This window comes from Sorex araneus, chromosome 6, assembly GCF_027595985.1.
Source record: "Sorex araneus isolate mSorAra2 chromosome 6, mSorAra2.pri, whole genome shotgun sequence".
NCBI classification, from domain to species: Eukaryota; Metazoa; Chordata; class Mammalia; order Eulipotyphla; family Soricidae; genus Sorex; species Sorex araneus.
The window spans coordinates 96,946,005-96,971,321 of record NC_073307.1 but is presented as its reverse complement, the minus strand read 5'-3'; the positions used below and the strand labels follow the sequence as shown (position 1 = coordinate 96,971,321).

The following is a 25,317-nucleotide window of genomic DNA, read 5'->3' as shown; positions in this document are numbered from 1 at the left end:
CCTTTCGTCGTCCGAGGGGGCTTGACCTGCCCCGCCTTCCAGGGCTCTTGGGGGCGAGGGGCTGAGCCCCCAGAAGGAGCAGGGCCAGTACCTGTTTCGATGTCGTCGATGGGCCCCAGTCCGTTGGGGGTTCCCTGTGGAGACAGGAGGCGGGTCAGGCTGATGGCCCGAGGGGGTCACTGGGTGCATTCAGGGGCCGCCACCCCACCCAAGTGCCCGCTGAGGTTTTTGTTTTGCTGGGTGTGGACATGCGAGGTTCACCTAGAGCCTCTGTGCATGGCGTGGGGGGGCTTTTCAGGGCACACTCAGGTCCCTCTCCGCAGAAAAGCAAAGCGGCCCCATTTCTCAGGCTCCCGGAAGGAGGCAGGAGCCCGGGGAACCGGGAACTGGGGACCCCATCTGCCCTGATGGTGAGTCTCCCTAGCACCCTGGGGGGAACAGCTTGGACCCACAGGGACTTAGTTTTCCCGCACAGGCACCTCCCTGCCCGGTGCCCTGTGCCTCCCCTCTGCTCCGCAGACCCAGCTGCTTCCACTCTGCTCCAGTGGCCCCTGCGGCCTCCCAGCTCACCCCTGCTCAGAGCATAAAACTGCAGCTGCCCCCACGCCATGCGCGGGGGCTCAAGCCGAACCCTGCATGTCCACCCTCAGCAGAACAAAAACCGAACCAGTGCTCAGAGCAAAACCCAACCCCCTGCAGCAGGCTGGAGGGAATGGAGGGATGGCACAGGGGCGGGCACCCACGGGCCTGAGAGACAGTGTGTCAGTGTGTGTGTGGCGGGGGGGGGCGCGGAGGTCAGGGCACCTGCAGGCCAGAGAAACAGCTCACAGGTCAGGGCACTTGCCAGTTCAATCCTTGGCACTGCACTGAATCCCCGGAGCACCACCAGGAGTGAGCCCTGAGCACCACTGGGGATGATCCCCCAAAACCAACAACAAAAACCAGTGGCTGCACCGGGTTAAGCCCCTCGGCTCTCTCCCTGCTGGCTCTCTCCAAGGCACTGTGACTTTCTTCCCACCTTCTTTCGTTTTCTCGGGCCATAAAGCAACAATGTTGGCTCGGGGGCTACTCTTGGGGGACCCTCTGCGTGAGTCCCCAGCCCCCCCCCCCATGGGTGAAGCCAGACAGTGGGATCTGGGGGCAGAGTGGGAGGCCGGCTCCTACCTGGTGGGTCACACTAGCCGCAGCGCCGTTGCTGAGCGGAGAAAAGTTTTCCAGTTCCTGCCGGAGATGGGAAGGGGGCAGGTGAGGTGCTGAAAGGTGCTCAGGGCAGCAGGAGGGCCCGGGCAGGCAGTGGGGCCTGTGGGACCCTCTGTGTCTGCCACCCTGTGTGTCTCTGGGTCAGATCTGCCCATTTCCTTGCCTGTTGGGTCCCTGCAGAGACCTGACCCAGGGTGCAGTGCCCAGGGGTCAGTGCCACAGCAGACAGTGGGGCTGAAGGCGCGTGACGGGTCTGGGCCGCCCCTTCCAGGAAGGTTCCAGAGGTCAGTCACCGGCAGCCTCTCCCCTCTGTCCTGACATGGCCCACTTCCCCCACCCAGGCGCCTGGTCCGCTCTGCAGGGATGCCCCCATTTCCAGGCCCGCCTACCTGGGGTCTCTTATAAGCTTTCCGAACTCGCAGCCCCAGCTTCTGGGCCAGTTCCTGTCCGAGCTGCGTCACGCTCTCATCCTGGGAAGAAACCGCCAGCCACATTAGCCTGCTGGGCTCAGAGCGGCACCCCAGACACCCCCTGGGGGGCAGCCCAGCCCCTTCTCCCTCGCTGTTGCCCCAGGGGCCCTGAAGGGGACACTGGCGACCCGCAGGGCACAGCTGGCTGAATGGACACCAAGCTTCTGATCTTCCCTTTGAGTTCAGGAAGCGGCAAGGGGCCCTAGGAGACTCGGATTTTTGTTTGCTTGTTTCTGGGCCGCGCTGGACCATGCTAAGGGGGTACTTCCAGCGCGGCTGAGGACTCGCTCCAGGCTCTGGGCCTAGAGCTCCAACCTGGGGCCCTGCAAAACACACTCTCCAGCCTACTGCAGCCCTCTCTGGCTGTGGCTTCAATCAGTCGTGTTTGTTTTGTTTGGGGGCCACATCCAGTGATGCTCAGGGTTCCTGGCTGGGTTGGGCTACCGGCCTTGCTCCCCAATGTTTTTTTTCCCTTTGGGGTCACACCCGGCGATGCTCAGGAGTTCCTCCTGGCTCTGCACTCAGGAATTACTCCTGGCGGTGCTCGGGGGACCCTATGGGATGCCGGGGATCGAACTTGAGTCGGCCACGTGCAGGACAAACACCTTCCTGGCTGGACTATCGCTCTGACCCTGCTGCCCCCCGCTTTGAGCGGGGAGACCCAGCTGCGGAGCTGCTGTGAACGCTGGCACGCGCAGGGCCCATCGAGGGCCGTGTCCTGGCGGCACACCTCAACTACGGACTAGGCGGAACGAGGAGAGTGAGACCAACAGAGCCATGAGCGTTTCCTGACCCCTCCTGGGGGTGGCCATTGTGCCCACGGCCTAGGTGACCGATTCCTCCCCAGTCCAGCTCCTGCCTCCTCGCTCTGCTAGCCCAAATCTAGGCTCTCCTCTCCCCACCTAAGCCACACCTCCTCCAGGGAGCCCGCCCAGAGCCCCACTCCTCCTGAGCTCTCTGCAATCTCGGGGGCAGCATCTGACCTCTCCGAGCCCTTTCACCTCCGCTATTCTGGGGCGAGAGGAGGAAAGAGACCGTGTGGGCATTGCGACGCCGTGCAGAAGAGGCGCAAGGTCATGGCCAGGGTCAGTGGTGGAGCAAGTCTAAACCCTGGTGCTGTTCGCCTCCCCGTGGACGACAGCCCCTGAAGGGCACCAGGCTGGGTACCGCAGGGCGCTTGGTAAAGGCACAAGTGCGTGGATGGGTTGGGGGGGCAGCCACGGTGCCGGGGAGCAGAGTTACTTATCCTCTCTGGCAGCCCAGACGTCAGGGCCCCTCGGAGCCCCCCCCCCGCACTGTGTCCCCCCTGAAGGGTGCAGAGGGAGCGCGTGAGTCTGGGGAACCCGCCTTGGCTCTGCCGCCCGTCGCGACCCGGGCGAGCTCACATGGCAGGGCCTGGCGCACGCTGAGCCCAGGGACGCAGAGAGGATTCTGAGGCGGGCGGGCACTCACGTGGGGCAGGGCGAGGGAGCAGCGGCTGCTGCACTCGTAGGCCTCCTTGTGGCGGCCCAGCTCCGTGAGGGCGCGCGCCTTTCGGAACAGCGCGCGGATGTTCTCGCCGTCCAGCCCCAGCGCCTTCTCGCTGTCCTCCAGCGCCTTCTCGTACAGGCCCTGGACAGGAGGAGGGGCCAGGTCAGCGCCCGCCCGGCCAGCACGGACAGAGCAGGGCTGGGGTCAGCATCGAGGGTCCCAGCCAGAGGGGCAGCCACCACCACCCGGCCTTGCAGGACACGGGCCCTGAGCACCTCCTGGGCACACACACGCCGGCCCCCTGCCCGCCTTTGGCCCAGAGCACGGGGCACCAGGGCGCTCCGGGAGGAAGTGAGGGCAGGAGGCAGGGACCAGGGATGCAAGGGTAGGCAGGGCGCTTGCCTCTCACACAGCTGGCCCCGTTTGAGCCCTGGCACCCCATATGGTCCCCTGACCCACCAGGCGTGACCCCTGAGTGCAGAGCCAGGAGCAGGCCCTGAGCACCACCCAGTGGGGGCCCTTAAAACCAAACCGACAACAAAGCGCTTTCAAACTAAATGCCAGCCAAGGCGCTCCAGGCTGGGGGTGCCGGGCACCGCTGGGACCGAGAGTTGGGAAGAGAGGAGACAGACTGTATGTGTGCGTGTGTGGGGGGGTGGGTGGGTACCACATCAGGCTCGGCACAGGGGCATGGACAGGGGCACGGGGAAGTGTGGGGTCGTGGAGGCCGCTGTGGGAGGGCACAGGGGACCCTGCAGTGGGCTCGCCATGGTGAACTAGCAGGAGAGCAGGATTATGGGGGATCATGAGTGTCACCATGCTGAAGTCGCAGGGGTGTGGGGTCATGGGGGTCTCGGGGGTCATGGGGTCAGGCACTCACTACACTGATGGAGCAGGGGTGTGGGGCATGGAGGTCTCAGGGGGTCTTGGGGGGTCTTGAGGTTCTCGGGGCTTGGGGGTCAGGGGGTTGCGGGTCGTGGGTCGCAGGGTCGGAGGTTGGGTCAAGGGTTGTGGGGATGGTAGTTTGCAGGGGTTGGGGGTCATCAGGGTCAGGGGTTGCCGGGGTCAGGGTTTGGGGGTTGGGGCGGGTCAGGGGTCGCGGGGGGCTCACCATGCTGAAGTAGCAGGCCGCCCTGTTGACGTGCAGCTTGCACAGCAGCTCACGGGGCAGGGCCACCTGGTCGGAGGCGGCGTAGTCGGCCACGTTCAGCCCCTCCATGTACTGCACCAGCGCCTGCTTGTGGTCGTCCTCCCGGAACAGGTCATTGCCCTCGGCGAACAGGTTCTGGACCAGCTTGAGCAGAAAGGCCTGGCAAGGGACGGGCACAGGGGCTCAGGGACTCCCCTCCGCGCCCCTGCCCGGGACCCCCGACCTCCGGCTGCGTCCCCGCTCTCACCTCATATTCTTCTTGCTTCAGGGGGAGTGTCGACCTGGCAGGAAGGAGAGGGGCACAGCTCAGGCGAGCCCCGGGATGCCCCTGCCTCCACCGTCCCCTCTGAGGTCCGAGACCGGCAGCACCGTGCCAGCCTCTCATGCCCACCCTGGCCAGGACACTCAGGGCCGGACTCAGAGCAGTGGGTGTGGCCCCCCCACCCCGCACCTCTTCCAGGCCCCATGGTGGGAGGAGGCAGGGCGAGAAGGAAGGCGGGCTGCTGGCCCGAATCCCCAGAGAGGGGAAGCGAGGGGCCAGGGCCATGCATGGGGGCACATGGCACAAGGGCCTGGCTCAGTGCTTGGCACCTTCTGATGCCACAGCTGCCGCCAGGCCGCCATCACCAGGGCAGGAGACAGTGGCCTGAGCAAAGGAGCAAGATGTGTGTGTGGAGGGGGCCTGGAGGAGAGGGGATGGGGACCCCGTCAGCCCAGCTTCTTCTTTACCAGGTCGCACTAGGTCTGAAGACCCCCCTTATCTGATGTCAAAGGCCCCCCACAAGCAGTGGCCACTGGCCAGTCCAGACCACAGCAGGCCCAACCCCGTGCCCTGAGGCGGTGGGTGTAGGCATGAGGAAGTGGGGGTGGGTGACGAGGTCAGTCCTGGGGAGTGGTCCCAATGCTGCCAGGGGTTCCTCAGGCATCCCAGAGCACTGTCCACTGCAGAGCCCTCACAGAGCTCCCGGGCAGAGCGGGAGAACCAAGGGAACAGTCACCCCATGCCCTTAGCCTCCTCCCGGGAACGGGGCTTCTCCCCACTTCACAGATCCGGAGACACCCCAAAGGATGAACACCTGACCAGGAGCCAGACCTCAGGGGCACAGCTCCGCAGAAACAGGGACTGAAGTGAGACACGCCCCCGGTGAAGGCGCTGAGAGCCGTTTTCCTGCCGTCCGCCCAGACTGGCCTTGGGTAAATGCCAGCTCCCACCCGCGGGCACTGAGGGCCGGGCCGGGCCCAGGGGTGGTGGCAGGAGCCCCGTGAGAGCCACACAGACGTGAGTGGGGAAAGCGCCGAGTGAGACGGGCTGGGCCACTTACTGGATGAACTGCAGCCCCTTCTCGATGTCCGCCTTCCGTCTCTGCCTCTCCATCAGTGTCTACGGAGAGAGCACAGCCACGGGCAGTCAGGGTCACACTCTCCGGCAGCAGGGACCTTGGTGGGCCGCGGCTGCCACTGGCGACCGCCTCTCCCTACTCGCCTTGGGCTCTGATATCACACAGGACACTCTCAAGTTCAAAGCAAGGGCCCTGATGGCCGCCAGTTCCATTAGGGGAAGACAGAGATGCCAGTGTGGCAGCTGGCACTAGGTAGGCCCAGGAGCCTTCTGAACTGTTCAGGACCAGAAGTGGGCATTTTCAGTCCAGTAAAGCGGGCATCAGTGTCATTTACAACATGCCCAAGCAAAGCCCCCAAACCCACAGGCATGGAACTGTCCCACGCCCACTCTCAACTTACTTCCTCAGGGAAGGAAATGGTACGGGTGGTTTGTTAGGGACTAAAAGTTAGAGGTGGGGGGCTAGAGCGATATCACAGTGGGGAGGGCGTTTGCTTTGCATGCAGCCGACCTGGGTTCGATTCCCAGCATCCTATATGGTCCCCTGAGCACCGCCAGGAGTGATTCCTGAGTGCATGAGCCAGGAGTAACCCCTGTGCACCGCTGGGTATGACCCAAAAAGCCAAAACAAAAAACAAAAAACAGCTACGAACACGGAAGTGGCTTTGGTGCCAGCGACCCGAGAGAGACAGAGGAGAGCCAGACTCACACATCCTTGTCTGCTCTAACTGTGGGTAGAAACGCGAAAGTGCTGGGAACAATGAGGAGCAGCTCACAGGACATGGGAGGAAAACGATTCTTTTTTTTTTGGGGGGGTCACACCCGGCGATGCACTCAGGAATTACCCCTGGCGGTGCTCGGGGGACCATTGGGATGCTGGGAATTGAACCCAGGTCGGCCACGTGCAAGCCCTCCTCGCTGTGCTATCGTTCCAGCCCCAGGAAAACGATTCTTGCAGAGTGGCAAAGAGCTGAGCTGACTTGGGCTCAGAGTTTTGTGGGAGACAGCTCTCGAACAGTGCAACTGGATACTCGGGAGGGATTGCTAAACCACCGGGGCGTGCACCCCGCCCAGCTTATGGTAAATGGGAGAAGAGAGCGGAAGTGAAGAATAAATTGTTGAACAAAATGACCCAGAACAGGACTGGGGATGTGGCTCAGTGGTAGGGCACTTGCCTTGAGTGTGCGGGGTCCTGCGTTTGATTCCCAGCACTGCCAAAAAGGAGGGAAGAATAGGGGATGTGCTGCCAGCAAGAGAGACATCGCTAGGGGCGGGACGATAGTACAGTGGGCAATCACTTGCCTTGCAAGCAGTAGACCAGGGTTCGATCAGGATCCCCTGAGAGCACTGCCTTGAGTGATTCCTGAGCGCGGAGTCAGGTGAGAGGTCACCAATGTGAACAAAAGGGGACTGAAAACATTCCACAGGAAAGCGGCCTAAACATTTGAGAGTCAAAACAAGTGGACCGCAGAGCAGTTTTGTTGTTTCTTATTTGTTTGTGTTTTAGGTCCATGGTGGAGGGATGCTCAGGGGTTACTCCTGGCTCTGCACTCAGGAATTACTCCTGGCGGTGCTTGGGGGACGATATGGGATGCCGGGGATCGAACCGGGGTCAGCCACATGCAAGGCAAACGCCCTCCCCGCTGGGCTGTCGCCGCGGCTGCGCAGAGGGCTTTGGCCGCAAACCGGCTATATCCTTCCAGAAAAGGGGAAGCCTCACCTCCGAGATGCGTGAGCCCAAAAGTGATTCTGAGATCATCAAGGCTCCAGGCCTGAGAAGGGTGAGAACTCTCCAAACTGCAAGGCCCCGAGAGCGAGGCCTTCTCTGCAGAGCACTGTGGCCCACATCGCCGGAATGAGCAGGGCAGCAGGTAGCCAGCCCAGGAGCCAGCTTCCCCTTCCTCCTTGGCACAGCCCCCAGCCATCCCTTTCCCAGTTGAACCTGCCCTGGGCTGAGCCAATTCCCTTGCCAGGGATTGGCTAAAGTCAACGCACGTGACCTGACTCCGACCAATGAGAAAGGAGGAAAGTCAGCCCACCACCTCCCCAAGAGTCCCCCCTCCTGTTCCAATAAGACGACTGCGTCATGAACATACCGGCAATGCACAGTGGTTATTCCTGGCTTTGCACTCAGGAATTACTCCTGACGGTGCTTGGGGGACCCTATGGGATGCTGGGAATCGAACCCGGGTCAGCCACGTGCAAGGCAAACGCCCTACCCGCTGTCTATCGCTCCAGCCCCTGGCTGATTTGTCTGATTCAATCAACTTACCTGGAAACTAACTGCCCAGCCTCACTTGAGTGAGATTAGGACAAACTCCCCCAGGATTCCCTTTGACACGAGTTCCAAAGTCTCCCAGATGCTAAAACGCTTTCCCCCTTTGATCCTAAAATTTCACTGCCAAGAATTAAGCCTACCCAAATCCTCGTACAAGTACTCACTTGTATTGGCACAAGCGGTGCTTTTTTCTTTTTTTAAGTGGAAGAAAAAAAAGAGAGAGAGAGACCTTAACGCCCACCAGTGAAGAACTGATTTAATTCAATTATAGTATTTCCGCAGCCCTGGAACACAGCTATTGGACGCATTGTCATGGAGCTGCCTGTGGCTGAGGTGGAGAATGAAAGCAGGTTTCAGAACATGATGTGTTACACGATCACATCTCTATGCAGTGTGTTTACAGAGAGCATGAAAGAATAAATCTGATGTGTAAGTAGTGTGGGAGAATAAATCTCTGGAGAGTGGGATCTTACAAGGGGCTCCAGGGCACGTGACACTTTCCTTTGACTGCCCCATACCTCAGCACCATGTGGATATTTTTGCGTGACTCAGTATGAACCTTGTAATCCAACATACAAAAGGAAACGACCCACTGAAGGTCTGTCCGGCTGTGCCCAGGCCGATCTTAAACCTGGAGCTTTGGATCTGCCAAACTACTGACAGGAAGCAGGTAGATTTTTTTTTCCCCACTTGGAAATAAAACGATGGGGGCTGGAGCAATAGCACAGTGGGTCGAGTGTTTGCCTTGCACGTGGCCTACCCGGGTTCGATTCCCAGCCTCCCATAGGGTCCCCTGAGCACCGCCAGGAGTAATTCCTGAGTGCATGAGGCAGGAGTAACCCCTGTGCCTCACCGGGTGGGACCTAAGAAAGAAAAAAAAAGGAAATAAAATGATGGGGTTGGGGTGGGGAATATGTGGGGGGGTGTGTACATGTGTATGCATATGTGTCGTGCTGAAGATTGACCCCTGGGCCCCACACGTGCAAAGGCTGGCGTGCTCTATCCCTAGTCCTGAAAATGACAGCACTTAACTTTTAGGGACCATGAGGTGCTGAGAACGGAGCGTAGGCCTCTGGCTCGGCTCAGGTGTGGTTACCCACATGGAGAAACCCCCCCTCTCCCAGGGCAGTGAAGGGTACTGGGAACCCAATTTCTTAGCCTCCTGGAGCTCAGCCACCCAACGCTACCTTAAATACAAAATGAATAAACTCACCCAGCTGAGCTGACCCAGCCCGCCCCAGCCCTAGACCTTTATTTTATTTTATTTTATTTGCTTTTTGGGTCACACCCAGCAATGCACGGGGGTTACCTCTTGGCTTTTCACTCAGGAATTACTCCTGGCGGTGCTCAGGGGACCATACAGGATGCTGGGAATCGAACCCGGGTTGGCCGAGTGCAAGGCAAACACCCTCCCCGCTGTGCTATCGCTCCAGCCCCAGCCCTGGACCTTTAAAGCTTCAGGTCTTCATTAGGGCAGGCGGGGGCTGTCAGCTGACGCCTGACCCCATGCTTGGGCAGAGCCAACATGGGCTGTAAGAGAATGATGAATGCACATCGACTCCTTCATCCAGACAGAATTTTTTTTTTTTTTTTTTTTTTTGCTTTTTGGGTCATACCTGGCGATGCTCTGGAGTTACTCCTGCCTCTTCACTCAGGAATTACTCCTGTAGTGCATGGGGAATTATTCGGGATGCCAGGGATCGAACCTGGGTTGGCCACATGCAAGGTAGATGCCCTCCCTGCTGTACTATCACTCTGGCCCCTGAATGTCCCCCAGGAGTGATCAGAGTGCAGGGGAATCTCCAAGCACTGCCAGGTGTGGCCAAAACAAAGCCAAACAAAAGGCAAAGCATGCACTGTGAGCGGGCCGAGTGGGCAGGGCGGAGACCCTCTGCCCGCCTCCCCTAGTCTCAGGAAACAGGGGTCACGCCCATAAGCCTCCTCCTGCTGGCACCAGATAATCTGTCATCAGCCACCGCCAGATCCCACGGCTGCTTCTCCTGGAAGGGAGCATGAAATGAGGCCCCCAGAACCATGCCACCGGACTCCGTGCCAGGCTGGTTCACATGGGGCTCATGTACTCAGGAATTACCCCTGGTGTTGCTTGGGGGACCATATGGGATGCTGGGAATCGAATCTGGGTCGGCTGCATGCAAGGCAAATGCCCTCCCCACTGAACTATTGCTCCAGTTCCAAGGACACGCTCTGTGCAGACCTCAGGATTGGACTGGACCCTTGCAGGACACAGTCCCCGAGCGCCACTGTGCGCCTCTTTCCGTAAATAAGACCCAGCTCGAGCACCTCTCACCCAAGAAGTCCTCCCTGGTCCCATCCCTAGGGCTTGCGTGTGCTTCCAATGTGACATTCTTCCGATGTGACACGCGCCCAGCGGAACTCAGTGGCCGCTCTGTCCTCTGCCCCTTCACTGCCCCGCCACCGTCCAGTCTCGGACTGTCCCTTGCTTCTTCTGCCTTGATGCCCACAACCCCGGCTCACTCACAGGCCTCAGCCAGCCCCTCCGGTAGCGGCCCCCCTCCCCTCCACACACACACACATGTTCGGAAGGTGTCAACTAAACAAACTCATGTGTTAACTCAGCAAGTCATGTGCCAAGAACAATTTTCTGGATGTTTTTAAAAAATACTTTTTCAGGAGGGACATACCTGGCCGTGTACTCCTGGCTCTGTGCTCAGGGATCACAACTGGCAGTGCTCGGGGGACCCTGTGGGGTGTCCAGGATCAGCCTGCATATTACTACGTACAGTCCCCCGCCCGCTGGATTATCTCTCTGACCCCCAGTTTTCTGGCTGGCAGAACCAGTTCCCGCTCCACAGAACAGCGCCACAGGGGACGTCTTGTGAGTAAGTTATGAAGTAAACAAACCCTCTCAGGACACCAGGAGCACCGAGGACAATCTGCATGTCAGGGTCCTGCGGGTTGCAGGGTGTGCCCGGCCCGGAATGTGCCCCTCCTGGTCTGGCGCCTCCCAACTTCCCACTCAAGCTGGAACCACCCTTCCCCGGCCACGCCCCGGGGACCCACGGCCCGGCGGGTGTAAAGGCTGGAGCGCATGAGCGGGATGTGGGAGCCCTGCTTCCATCCCTTGCACCTGCCACGCCCGGGCCCCTGCACACAGTGAATAAATAATAAAAGGGGCCAGAGCGATAGTACAGCGGCGAGGGCGTCTGCCTTGCACATAACTGACCAGGGTTCGATCCTCAGCATCCCCTATGGTCCCCTGAGCCCCGCCAGGAGTAATTCCCGAGTGCAGAGCCAGGAGTAACCAATCACCGGGTGTGACCCCAAAAGACAAATAAAGAAATGATAAATGTATAAATAAATAAATATATAAATAATAAAATACAGGGTCAGAGGCTTCTCCCACCGCAGTCTTTTCCTAAAAGCTCACTCTGGACACCAGGGGGCGCTAGTGAGTCCCCGCTTATCACCACCACCACCGCAATTTTTTTTTTTTTTTTTTTTTTTTTTTGCTTTTTGGGTCATACCTGGCAATGCACAAGGGTTACTCCTGGCTCTGCACTCAGGAATTACTCCTGGTAGTGCTCGGGGAACCATATGGGATGCTGGGGATCAAACCTGGGTCGATCGCGTGTAAGACAAACGCCCTCCCCGCTGTGCTATTGCTCCAGCCCCACCACCACAATTCTTGATCCCACCCAAAACCGACCTCAGAATCCTCTGGGGAGTGGAGTCCTCGGAATCCAGCAATACCAGGGAAAATGCCAGTTTCTTTTTTTTTTGGGGGGGGGGTCACACTCAGCAGTGCTCAGGACTTACTCTGGCACTCAGGGATCACTCCTGGCAGGGGGTCCAGGGACCGTATAGGATGCCAGGTATCAAACCTGGGTCATCCCCGGCTCAGCCATGTGCAAGGCAAGCGCCAGACCCTCTGTACTATCACTGCAGCCCCTTCAGCCACGTTTTAAAGTAGGGCCCACACCCAGCCGTGCCTAGCGGGGACATGCGGTGCTAGAGCTCAAACGGGGCCTTCAGGTGTGCCAGTTAAGTGCTCCACCACTGGTCCGGGTTGTGTGTGTGTTGGGGGTGGTGCCAGGGATTGAGCTCACGGCCTCATACATGCAAGGCCCGTGCCTTACCACTGACCCATTACCCCGGCTCCCGTCATCCTTTTTGCTGGTGGTGCTTTGGGCTCTGATGTTATTCCTGGCGGTGCTCAGGGGCTCCCTGGATCACGGCCAGTGGTGCTTCAGGGACAGGTGGAGTCGGGGCTGGAACCCAGATCTCCCGCGTGCCCAGCCCCTGAGCCGCCACCTCCCCGCGCCGTCCCAGTCATCATTTGGGAGCAGGTTCAGCCTCCCCCCTGCAATGCTGAGGGACTATTCCTGCTTCCGAGCTCAGGAGCTCCTGGCACTTTTCAGGGGCAATTTGCAGTGCCAGGGACTAAACCAGGGTTGGCTACTACGCCAGGAAAGCAACCAAACCTTTTTCTATGTCTCCAACTCCTGTCATCATTTGTTAAGCTCTTTCTCCTTTCAGAAGACTTTTTTCTGGGGGAAGCACATCCTGTGATGCTCAGGGGTCACTCTTGGCTCTGCACTCTGAGTCACTCATGGGAGTGCTGGAGGATGGTACGGGATGCCGGGAATCGAACCCAGGTCAGCTACACTCAAGGCAGGTGCCCTACCTGTTGGAGTAACTCTCCAGTCCCTCTTTTTGCTTGTTTTTTTTTTTTTTTTGGCCACAACCGAATGTGCTCGGGGCTTACTTATTCCAGGCTGTGGTCTCAGAAATCACTCGGGGGCTAGAGCGATAGCACAGCGGGTGGGACATTTGCCTTGCACGCGGTTGACCCAGGTTCAACCCCCAGAACCCCATATGGTCCCCCAAACACCGCCAGGAGTAATTCCTAACTGCAGAGCCAGGAGTAACCCCTGAGCATCACCGGGTGTGACCCAAAAAGAAAAAAAAAAGAAATCACTCGGGTGACGTTTGGGGGAACCGTTTGAGGGTCACATGATCAAATGTCTTACCCATTTTATTATCTCTCCAGCCCTATATTTTGGGGGTGGTGCAACCAGCAGTGCTTAGGCCTTACTCCTGGATTTGTGCTCATTAATTATTTGTGGTGGGGCTCAGGGACCGACCACATGCTGAGGATTGAACCAGTGTGAGCACAGAGCCCAGAGAAAGGGTCCCCCATCACTGCAAAAAGAAGGAAGGGGAAGGAAGGAAGGAAGGAAAGAAGGAAGGAAGGAAGGAAGGAAGGAAGGAAGGAAGGAAGGAAGGAAGGAAGGAAGGAAAGAGGAAGGAGGAAAAAGTCATCATCATCCACATTTTACAGATGCAGAAACTAAGGCACAAGAATACCGAGTCCTTGGCAAGGTTGCATATGGGGCACCAGGGACTGTCCGAGCTGGGCTGGCCACTGGCAGGGCGGCTCTGGCACCCTCACAGTCACCTCCCCTCTCCCCCGGCCCCCAGGCCCAGCGCCCCGGCCCGCACCCTCCTCCCTCGCCTCATCCCTGCAGACACCACACGCCACGAGGGCAGCCTGGGGGAAAGCCATCTCTGGGTTCACGCTGCTGCCAGCAACCCCTCCCCCGGCGCAGACAGCTCCAGGCTTGCTCCTGTGTCATCTGCAATTGGCCAGCGGCACCCGAGCGCCCTCTAAGGCTGGGGTTGCAGCCTGGGACACAGAGACGTGGACAGGTAAGCATTATGGGGCCCCTGCCCACCTGCCACTCAGCACCCGCCTCCCCCCAGCCATCACAGTGCTGGAGATTCCAGCCTAGTCAGTCACATCCCAGCTCCCGCACATGCAACAAAATACTGTTTGTGCCCAGCCCAGCTCGGAATCACGGTGGCTCAGCCTCGCCGCCTGGTGCAGTTTTTTAGGGCACTGGTGAGAAAGCAGAGCTAGGGCCGGAGCCATAGCACAGCGGGGAGGGCACTTGCCTTGCATGCGGCCCACCTGGGTTCGATCCTCAGCATCCCATATGGTCCCCCAAGCCCCGCCAGGAGTAACCCCTGAGCATCGCTGGGTGTGACACAATAAGCAACAACAGAGAGAGAGAGAAAGAGAGAGAGCAGAGCTACACGCAGGGCGCCTGGGTCTTTGGAACCCCGCCTTCTGCTGTGCATGGGGACACTTTTTGTCCACTTTTGGAGGAATCGTGGTCTGATTCCCTACAACAACCTCAGGAGCAGGTGCTGGGGTCCCCGATTTCCATGAGAAGGGGAGACCTGAAGGTGGCACTAGGTGTTTAGAGCCCAGGAAAGGCCCAGAGAGGCCTGCTCGAGCCCCCGAGCACTGCTGCGTGCAGCCCCGCGAGTTTCTCCCCTGGGCCAGAGAGACAGTACAGCGGGCAGGGCACTTGCCTTGCACGCATCCTGGCTCTGGCTGAGCCCCTGGTACCCCAGGTGGGCCCCTGAGCACTGCCAGGAGTGATCCCTGAGCACAGAGCCAGGAATGGCCTCTGAGCACCACCAGGGGGCTCCCCGCCCCCAAACAGAACTTTCTGATGATTTGAGTCTTTAGAAAGGACAGAGGGCGGGGGGCGGGTGGGGGGGGCTAGAGCGATAGCACAGCGGGGAGGGCGTTTGCCTTGCACGCGGTCAACCCGGGTTTGATTCCCAGCATCCCATAGGGTCCCCTGAGCACCGCCAGGAGTGATCCTGAGTGCAGAGCCAGGAGTAACCCCTGTGCATCGCCGGGTGTGACCCAAAAAGAAAAAAAAAAAAAGGACAGAGGGCCCGGGAGGCCGCACTGCTGCCACAGGAAGTCTTGCCCAGGCCAGGCAGCGCGTGGCTTTCTTCCCGGGAACTCAAGAGTGTGGACACAGGGCAGGAGCCTGCAGCTGGCCGGGCATCCCGCACCTTCTCTGCTGTTCCTACATGCCAGGGCCGTGCAATCCCACTGGTGTCTGCCGGGGCCGCCACCAGCCCCTCCCTTGCCACCTGCCAGCCAGATGCTGAAAGGAAACCAGGACAGGAACGCTCGCTCGCTCTTAATTCAGGGGCTGCCCGCCAAAGCCCGGACTCGCCCGGGCGAGGCGAGTGCTCTCCTGCTAAGCCACGTCCTGGCCCCTTATTTTGGGGAGGTGGGAGTTTGGGCCACACGCACTGGTGCGCAGTGCTCGGGAGAGGCCCCAGGTGGTGCTTCAGGGATCGTAGGTCATGTCGGGGTTGCTGCGGATGGGATGGCAGGCAGGCAGGTGCCTTATTTCCTGCCTCTGGGGTCCTTTGAAGCAGAAAAGGGGCAGAACCCGTGAGGCCTTCAGGAATCACGGGCAACTGTGAACAAGGGAAACATAGGTGAGGGCTGGAGAGTCTGCACAGCCGGAGTGACCACCCGGGCGGCCCCGTGCTCAGCGGGCCACTTCTCTGGGGCACGTGGGGCAGAAGTGCCTCGCCCTACTCCCAGCGTGGGGGTGCCTCGCATGGGCCCCGCGCCTGGAGAAGCTACCTGGGCGGCTCCGCCTGCAGAGGGGCGTCTGGGGGCCAGCGCGGGGCTCCCTTCCCAGCTTGCCCCCAGGGGCTGAGCACGGGCCCTCTCTGCACCAGGCGGGGTGACAGGTGCACTGGCAGAAGCACCCTGCGGAAGGCATCGGGGCTCCCCCACCCCATGGGGGCACAGCACGCCTGGGGCTCGCAGGGAGTGGCGGTCGCCCGGGCCCAGCCTCCCGAGGTGGGGCCGCCTCTGGTGCTTCTGACCCGCTGTGCCACCAAGCAGCTACAGACGCCTGGAGCTGTGCTGGGCTCTGCCCGGGGCTGCGGCATGTGTTTAGTAACGTCCCTGTGTGGGGGCAGGGGTGGCCTTGCCTTCGGGGGGCTGGGAGACCAACGGGCAGCCCTTGGCACAGTCTGAAAGAGGGGACGTGGGACTGGGTGAAGCCCTTAGGAGGAAGTGGCATGTGGTTTGGTGTTTAGGCTACACCCAGCAAAACTGGCAGGGCCGACCCCTGCCTTGGGGCCCAGGGCCACTCAGGCAGTGCTCAGGAGACCACGGACGCGGGGGTCAAACCCAGTGTTTGTGCTTCAGCCCTCAGAGCCACCTTCCCAGGCCAGGAGGGAGCGCCACTGAAGGGAGACGAGGAGGAGCCAGGCAGGGGAGGAGAGGAGGGGGACACTCCCTTCTCTCCCATGGGGAACACTCCCTCTCTCCACTGGGGAGCACTCCCCTCTCTCCCAAGGGGGAGCACTCCCCTCCTCCCATGGGGAGCACTTCCCTCTTTCCCGAGGGGAAGCACTCCCCTCCTCCCATGGGGAGCACTCCCCTCTCTCCCAAGGTGGGGCCACTCCTGTCTCTCCCAAGGGGGAGCACTATCCTCTACCTCAGGGGAACTCTCCCTGTCTCTCCCATGGGGAGCATTCCCCTCTCTCCCAAAGAGGGGGGCACACCTTTTGGCAGAGCAAAGGACCAGGTTCTGTGGTTGTTCAAAAAAAAGGACAGAGGTCAGCAGCCTGGTGGCACTGAAGCAAAGCAGGTGAGTGGAAAGCAGGGGGAGGGCAAGGCCGCACTATAGGGCTGGCCTGGGTCTGCGTCAGGGAGGCCCTGAAGGCCGCAGCCCACAAATGGGGAAGTGGGGAGATCAGTTTTAGTTTTGGTCTGTTCGGGTTTTTGGTGCACACCCAGGGGTGCTCAGGAATGACTCCTGGATCACCCTCCTGGCGGGACCCGGGGACCACATGTGTTTCTGGGGATCAAACCCAGGTCAGCTACGTGTAAGGCCAGCGCCCGCCCTATTGCGCTGTCTTTCTCTCTCTCTCTCTCTCTCTCTCTCTCTCTCTCTCTGTAGATTAACTAAGGAGACTATTGCAGAGGTCCAGGCTGAGAATGAGGGGAGCAGTCGAGTAGAGAAGATTCTGGAACTTTCTGCAAGTTCCGGAAGCTCCCAGGTGACAGGAGACCTAACGCCAGGAGTGCTATCAAGCTCACAGGGCTCTGAGATGATGTGGTCTTGGCACAGTCGCTTTCATGAACAACAGACATGTGACAGGGCCCGTCAGAGATGCCAAGGGCCCCGAAGCTGCCTGAGTCCCAGTTCCATGTGTGCCCTCGGCGCCCCCGCTGCCCTCGCAGGGAGGACTCACTCGGGAGCACCCGGCCTGGCTGCTCTGAGAAGCAGGGACGGCGCTTTCCTAACGAGACTGTGGGCACAGGCGGGATCCAGATGTCAGGCGGCCGGGGCTTCTGGGCAGATAAGGGAGCCCCGCGGAGGCGACACTGGCGTGACAGCATCTCTCTGGAGTGGCAGCTCAGAGTGCCACCACGTGCCAGGCACGAGGCCTGCCCAATGGGCAGCAGCCATTGGTCCTGCCTCAGTGAGTCTGAGCATAGTCACTGCAGGGGCATCAACGTAGTTCATTTATTTATTTATTTATCTATCTATCTATCTATTTATTTATTCTGCTTTTTGTGGGGTCACACCCAGCGTTGCTCAGGGGTTACTCCTGGCTCTCGGCCACGGCCACGTGCAAGGCAAATGCCCTTCCCACGCCCTCCCACTAGGCTATCGCTTCAGCCCCTGCAATGTCCCTTATTATTTATTTATTTATTTATTTTTTGCTTTTTGGGTCACACCCGGCAATGCTCAGCAGTTACTCCTGGCTCCTCAGCACTCAGGAATTACCCCTGGTGGTGCTCAGGGGACCATAAGGGATGCTGGGAATCGAACCCAGCAAACGCGCTACCCACCGTGCTATCGCTCCAGCCCCTGCGAAGTACCTTACATTTTATTTTAATTTTTTTGCTTTTTGGGGTCACACCCAGCAATACTCAGGAATTACTCCTGGCAGTGCTTGGGGAACCCTATGGGATGCTGGGGATGAAACCCAGGTCAGCTGTGTGCAAGGCAAATGCCCTCCCCGCCATGCTATCGCTCCAGCCCCTGCGACGTGCCCCAGCAGGAGAGAGCTCGCCTTGCATGGGTGCGGCTGCGGGTCTGAGCTTCTGAACCGCAAACAACAAATAAAGCGGCTAGAAGCAAGGGCATGGCTGGAGAGATAGGACATCGGGGAGGGCACTTACTCACACGAGGCTGACATTGGCTCCATCCCCGGCACCCGACATGGTCCCCTGAGCCAACCAGGAGAGAGCCCTGAGCACAGAGCCAGGAGTCAGCCCTGAGCACCCGCAGGTGTGGCCGCCCACCAAACAATAGCGAGGGCACAGGCCAGGCAGATGGCTCAGAGGGCAGAGGGCACGCTCTGCAGGCAGGAGCCCCGATCCCTAGCACCCCATGGAGCCCCGACTTTGACCCCTAGCACCCCACGGCCTCCCAAACAAACACACAACACCGCTGGGTAAGGCCCCAAGCCCTGAGCAAACAAAACAAAGCAGAAAGCACAGACAGTGCTCAGAGCCAGCAGGTGACTGACGTGGGGCTCGGCATGGGCCCCCTACACCGAAGCACAGGCACAGGAGGTAGACGCAGATGGGCCACTGTCCCTTCCCTGGGGTACGGGGGACACTGCCGGCAGCCAGTGGACAGCACACTCACAGTCACCAGCAGGAAAGCATCATCGCGACTGATGAGACCGGGCTACACCGGCCTCTCCCTGGACACGGGGAGAAGGGAGGAAGGTCCCCGGCAGTGACACGCACCAGCCACTCCCAGCCCCGCTTGGGGGTACGGCCGGACCTTCTCCACCAACACCTCCGCAACCTCTGCCTCAGTTCGCCCCGCTGTCCCCCTCCGTCTTCTCCCTTCCGGTCCCTCCCAGACCAAGACAAGAGCCGGGCTGCCTGGGTTTGCTCTGCAGCTAGGCCTCTTCTGCAGTGGAACTCTCTGTGCCACAGTTGTTCCATCCATGAAGTGGGGACATTGGCAGACCTGCAGATAGGACCATTACAGTGAACTAAGCTCATCTGGGAGAGAAGGGGTGGCCACGGGGCCTGCCTACACATTATGGATGGCGGTTGGTCACTTTATTAAAAAATGTCATGGGGGGGTACTGGAGTGATAGTACAGCAGGTAAGGCATTTGCCATTCATTCGGCTGACCCGGGTTCGATTCCCAGCATCCCATATGGTCCCCTGAGCACCACCAGGGGTAATTCCTGAGTGCAAAGCCAGGAGTAACCCCTGTGCATCGCTGGGTGTGACCCAAAAAGCAAAAAAAAAAAAAATTTTTTTTTAAATGTCATGGGGGCTAGAGTGATAGCAGCTTTGTGCATAGTCAACCCAGGCTGGGTCTCCAGCACCCCACAGGGCCCCCTGAGTCCTGCTGGGAGTGATCCCTGAGCACAGAGCCAGGAGTCAGCCTGCATACCACCAGGTGTGGCCCCAAAACAAACAAAAATTTAATAGGGGCCCAGGGAGATAGCCCAAAGGATTGGAGTACAAGCTTTAAATGAGGGAGGCCTGGGGGGTTGGGGACGGGGGAGGGAGACGGGGGAGACAGGTGGGGGGGTGTGCACTGGGGAAGGACGGGTGCTGGATCACTGTGTGGCTGAAACCCAATCTTTTTTATTTTCCAGTATAATTCTTTTTATTTTATTTTATTTTTATAATATTTTATTTTATAAAATAGTTCACAATATTTCATTACATTTAATATTCAAACACCAATCCTACCACCATGACACCTTCCCACTACCTTATTTCGGATGTTTTCATCCCGAACCCCAATCCTTGCCCTAAAGCTGAACTAAAATAACATACTTTGTATTTGAAACCCAATCTTGAACAGTTTTGTAATGCTCTATCTCACGGTCATTCAATAAATTTTTTTTTAATTTAAAAATATTGGAAAATAGGGCTGGAGCGATAGTCCGGCAGGGAGATTATTTGCCTTGCATGCAGCCGACCCAGGTTTGGTCCCCGATATTCCATTTGGCCCCCTGAGCACTGCCAGGAGTAATTCCTGAGTCCAGAGCTAGGAGTAAGCCCGGAGCATCACCGGGTGTGACCGAAAAAGAAAAACAAAATTAGAAAATAAATAAATGTGGGAGGCCCACGGGGCCAGAGAAATAGACAGCAAGTGAGGCGTTTGCCTTGCATGCAACTGACCCAGGTTTGATCCCCAGCATCTCATATGGTCCCCTGAGCACTGCCAGGAGTGATTTCTGAATGCAGAGCCAGGTGAGCAACATCGGGTGGGAATTAAAAAAAAAAAGTGGGAGGTCCGGATTGGATCCTTTTTGGGTTTGGCTTGGTTCGGGGGTGGCTCCCGGAGGTGCTTGGGGGCCACTGCCAGCGTGGAATTGGGGTCTTCCCAATGGTACTCCTGGCACCATGTGGTTGGTGCTGAAAGCGGAACCCGAGCCTCCCACTCGTGAAGTATGTGCATTAGTCCTTGGAGCTCTCATGCAGCTCCCGCCCCGCCAGCATAGACATGGCAGGGATGCGGATTCGAAACACGCACACAAACAGCAAAAAAAAACAAAACAAAACTCGGGCTGGAGTGATAGCATAGCGGGTAGGGCATTTGCCTTGCTCGTGGCCAACCCTGGTTCAAATCCCAGCATCCCATATGGTCCCCTGAGCGCCGCCAGGAGTAATTCCTGATTGTAGAGCCAGGAGTAACCCCTGTGCATTGCCGGGTGTGACCCAAAAAGTAAAAAAAAAACAAAAAACAAAAACAAAAACCGAAACACGAACGCACACACTGAAAGCTTTGAGTTCCTCTGATTTGAGTCTCCTGCCCAATCTCGGGGCACTGGGCCTCCCCACGGGCACTATCAGACAACTGGAAAGGCTGAACAGTGGCTAGGGCACTTGCCTTGGGTGCAGCTGAACCCAGTTCTCTCCCTGGCACCATAGACGGTCCTCTGAGCACTGTCAAGAGTGAGCCCCAAGCACTGAACCAGAGGCAGAGCGCTCACGGTTGCATTATGGCTGGATGGCTGTTGGTCAGTTTGTTTTAAAAAATGTCATGGGGGGTGCTGGAGCGATAGCACAGCGGGTAGGGCGTTTGCCTTGTATGCGGCCGACCTGGGTTTGATTCCCAGCATCCCATAGGGTCCCCTGAGCACTGCCAGGGGTAATTCCTGAGTGAAGAACCAGGAGTAACCCCTGTGCATCTCCAAGTGTAACCCAAAAAGCCAAAAAAAAAATGTCATGGGGTGAGCTGTGACTGCAGCCAGCAGCCAGCCTGACTTGCCTGTGTCCATCCGCCAGGCTCAAGATCTTTTTTTTTTTTCTTTTTTGGGTCACACCTGGCGATGCACAGGGGTTATTCCTGGCTCTGTACTCAGAAATTACCCCTGGCTGTGCTCAGGGGACCATATGGGATGCTGGGAATCAAACCCGCGTTGGCCGCGTGCAAGGCAAATGTCCTACCTGCTGTGCTATCACTCCAGCCCATCAAGATCTTTTTTAAAAAAAATTTTTTTTTGCCTTTTGATTCACACCTGGTGATGCACAGGGGTTACTCTTGGCTCTGCACTCAGGAATTACTCCTGGTGGTGCTCAGGGGACCCTATGGGATGCTGGAAATCAAACCTGGGTAGGCCGCATGCTAGGCAAACGCCCTCCCCGCTGTGCTATCGCTCCAGCCCCCAGGTTCAAGATCTTGCCTTAGAAAGTCCTCCCTCAAGCTAACTTGTTGGAAGAGCATCTTGCCTCCCCCGGGCAAAAGAAACCTTCCTCCCAGACACCCTGGACTGGGCAGGATCCAACCGGACCACACAACAGAACTCCACGTGGCATATCCCACAAATCAGACCCTGTTTCCTGGTGCCAGACCCTGGGATCTTCACCGCATATGTGGTGAAGCTCCTCCCCACCCAGCAATCCCTGAGCACCGCTGCGTGTGGCAAAGAAAAAAAGAAGAACTGTCGAGATGGGGCAGGAGGGATAGTAGAAGGGTTAAGATGGAGCTGGAGAGATAGTACAGGCAGGGCGCTTGCTGTATAGGCAGATGACCCAGGTTCGATCCCTGACACCCCATACGATCCCTCAAGCCCACGTGGAGTGACCCTGAGCACAGAGCCAGGAGTAAGCCCTGAGCACAGCCAGAAACGAGCAAATAAACGACAGGTCAGGGCGCTTGCCTTGCACCTCACTGACCCGGTTCAAATTCCCAGCACCACACGGTCCTCAAAGCGCGACCCGGAACCACTCTGGGCCACAGGCAAGAAGAGTCCCTGGTACTGCCATGTGCAGTCCATCTGCCCCTGCCAGAGGAGACCCGTAACCTTGGGGAGCCCGGGGACCCCGTCTTCCGCTGCACCCAGACCCCGCCTCCCCATTCCGGGCAGCTCGAGTGCTCCCTTCCAGAGGGCCTTTCCCAGGGGGCCCTGAGCCTCACTCTTCTCTCCCCTCCCCTGTGCCACCCCCCTCCAGAGTCACGCTTCCATTCCGTCTCACCGGGAGGAGGAGACCTTGAAGAGTCACTTGTTTTAGGGCCTGGGGAGGGGCTCTGGGGTTCAAGTGATGCCCTGGGTTTCATTCTTAGCACCTAAAAGGCAGCGCAGGGCCGTCCACACAACAGAGCAGAGGCTGGAGAAACAGTCCGGAGGATCAAGCGCTTGCCTTGCACGTGGCTGGACCCGGTTTAATCCCGGTCACTGCAGATGGTCCCTGAGCACTGCTAGGAGTGATCCCTGAACACTGCCAGGTGGGGCCCCATCCCCATTCCTAAAAAAAAAGCACTGTAGTACTGTCATCCTGTTCATTAATTTGCTTGAGCGGGCATCAGTAACGTCTCCATAGTGAGACTTATTGTTACTATTTTTGGCATATTGAATATGCCACGGGGAGCTTGTCAGGCTCTGCCATGCGGGTGGGATACTCTCGGTAGCTTGCCATGCTCTCCGAGAGGGGCGGAGGTATCGAACCCAGGTAGGCCGCGTGCAAGGCAAATGCCCTACCTGCTGTGCTATTGCTTCAAGATACTAAGCCCAAGCAAATTTTAAAGCACTGATGGAAGAAAAAAAACAATCAATTTCCATTTACTCATCCCAAAAAGAATTAAAAAATAAATAAATTAAAAGAAAAGAAAAAGGAGCAGGAACTCTGGCCCTGGTCCGTGGCTGTCCAGCGAGACATCATCCCCCAGGCCCCAGCCCTGGCTCTGGGTACCAGGCAGGCGTCATAACTGCCTCGAGCCGGTGAGTGGCACATGGGAGAACCCTTTTGTTAGAAACGAAACTGCTATTTAAGGGATTATTATTTTCAGTCTCAAAGATGCGCCCGCTGATGCCTCAACTTTCCCTCCCCAAGACTCTCAGTAAGGTGCTCAGCCCCAGAGCTTCTCTGCCCAAACCCAACCTGAGTTCACAGCAGAGGGGCTAGGCTGGGGAGGGGGCCAACCGCAAAACTGCTCCCTTTGGGGTCCAGCTATGGGCAGGGGAGCCTGGAGAGGGGACCCAGCTAGGGAGGGCGTCGTGGGGGGCCAGGGGCCTCTCGGGGAGCAGAGGGAAGGCTTCCACTAGAATTTTGTGCCCAACAGTTGCCAAACTTACTATAATTACCTCATTTGTGTTAAAGCCCAAGGCTCTGCATTCTGCTGTTTTCCTGCCTGAATTGCAGGTGCCAAGGGGAGATGGGAAGAAGTTAGGACCCCGAAGTGTGCCAGACTCTGGAAGTAACCCCTGCAAGGAGTTCCTGACCAAGCCGCAGCGCCCCCCCCCCCCCCGCATCCCCCAGCACCCCCTCCAGGCCCTTACGCAGAGCTGTCCCCTGAGCCTGCAAGGTCCGTCAGGGTGAACCGTCTGTTCCCGAGGTCCCCGCTGGGCAGGCGGCTTTGTCCCTGGGAAGGACCCCCGCACCCGGCCCTGGCTCACACCCACCAGCGCCCTGCAGATCTGCAGACGGGCGGGAGCGAAGGGCGGCGCGGGCAGCCAGGAGTCCCCGAGGCCTAAAGAGGCGGGAGAAGGACCAGCGCGCGGGGGCCGCAAACTCTGGGGGCTGATCTCCCGGGGACGCCCCCCGAAGGACCCCCACACACCGGGTGCGCGACCCCGGCCGGGTCACCGGAACCCCCCCCCGCCCCCCCCGAGCCGGCCTCGGAGCCCCGGGACTGGGATGCGCGACGGAAAACGGAAAACACCGCCCGGCCCGCGGACCGCGCCCCCCTCTCCCGCCGCCCCCTCCTCCCCCACCGCGGGCGGCTCGCAGGCCCCGGATCCTCGGGCTCGCGTGGCCGCCGCAGCCGACAGGGGCGGCCCGCCGAGCGGCCCCGCTCTCCGGCCCTCGCTGCCGCCCCTCCACCTCCCGGCGCCGCCGGGGGCCCGGGGAGGCGCACACAAAAGGCAGGGGCACCCCGGGCCGGGCCGGGCCCCCGGAGACCCCCTGCACCCGGCCCTGCAAAGCATCGGCGCGCCCCCCGCACCCACCCCCAAGTCCCGGCGCCGAGCGGGGAGCCCCCCACGCCCACCCACCGAGGGAGATTGCGGGCGAGCCGCGGGGGGGGGAGGGCGGCAGGTGCCCCCGGCCGCACAATAACTTTGCAACTTCGCGGACCAGGCGCGGACCCTCCCCGGGCAGGGGTCGGAAAGGAGGCGCAGGCCGGGCTGGGGGCCACTTGCACCCAGGCGGGGGGCGCTCGGGAGGCGGCCAGGCCCGGCCCCCCGCGCCCCTCCCCGCGGCCCCGCGCCCCCCCCCCCGCGGCCCCGCAGCCCCCAGCGCCCCCCGCGCCCCCGGCGCCCCCCGCGCGCCGCACTCACCTCGGCCGGGCTGCGCTCCGCAGGGCCGGCGCCGAGCCCGATAAGTGGTATGCTATGACTAGAGGTATGATTACGTTATTATTATTATTAGTAATAATAAGAGTAAATGCTATTTAATTACGGGCGGCCGCATCGTGCCCCCGGCGCCGCCGGCCGGGCAGCTCGGTCCACGCGGCCCCCGAGCGCTGGACTTTCATCGCCCGCCCCTGGCCGGCCGCTCCGGCAGCGCGTCTCGCCGCAGCCGCCCTGCTCGGTCCTAGAGCGCGGCGCACCTGGGGGCGGGGGACCCCCTCCCCGGCCCGCACCTCCCTGCCCTGCCCCGGCCTTTCCCGGCGCAGTCAGCGCCGACGCCCGGGGGCTCAGAAGCCGCCCCCCCCCCGCCCCGTTTCCAGGTGCATTTATGGATGGCCTACCCACCCAGCCCCCCCCCCAAATAAATAACCAGCAGCGCCCTTTCCTGAATAGGTCCCCTTTCGCTCAAGATGTGAACAATTTTTTGTTTGGGGCCTACGTCCCCCGCGGTCACGGGGTGGAGGGTGGCCGGGCTCAATCCTGTCAGTGCTGGAAGGCCCCTGGGTGCCAGAAACAGCCCAGGCCTGGCACCCTGGCTAAGCCAGGGATTTTTTTTTTTTTTTTTTTGGAGGAGGAGGCGGTCACACCCGGTGATGCTCAGGGTTACTCTTGGCTCTGCACTCAGGAATGACTCCTGGTGGTGTTTGGGGAACCATATGGGATGCTGGAGATCAAACCCTGTCTGCCTCATGCAAGGCAAAGGCCCTGCCCCCGCCCCTATTTTTTTTTCCCCCCCGGGCCA

General features: G+C 59.4%; 1 protein-coding gene across 2 annotated transcripts in view; it reads right to left on the bottom strand.

Moving 5' to 3' along the window:
- ZC3H7B (zinc finger CCCH-type containing 7B) overlaps positions 1–24,808 on the bottom strand; it is a 43,170-nt gene extending 18,362 nt beyond the window's left edge. Inside the window, exons 1-8 of one of the 2 annotated variants that reach the window (XM_055141485.1) lie at positions 24,504–24,808; positions 5,613–5,671; positions 4,538–4,571; positions 4,252–4,449; positions 3,123–3,281; positions 1,590–1,670; positions 1,165–1,221; positions 92–134 (exon numbers count right to left, since the gene is read on the bottom strand). In XM_055141485.1, the coding sequence (XP_054997460.1) occupies positions 92–134; positions 1,165–1,221; positions 1,590–1,670; positions 3,123–3,281; positions 4,252–4,449; positions 4,538–4,571; positions 5,613–5,665 (625 nt within the window). In that variant the 5' untranslated portion in view covers positions 5,666–5,671; positions 24,504–24,808. The remainder of the gene's footprint in view (positions 1–91; positions 135–1,164; positions 1,222–1,589; positions 1,671–3,122; positions 3,282–4,251; positions 4,450–4,537; positions 4,572–5,612; positions 5,672–24,503) is intronic. The other variant, XM_055141486.1, reaches the window with a different exon arrangement.
- Positions 24,809–25,317: the final 509 nt, after the last annotated feature.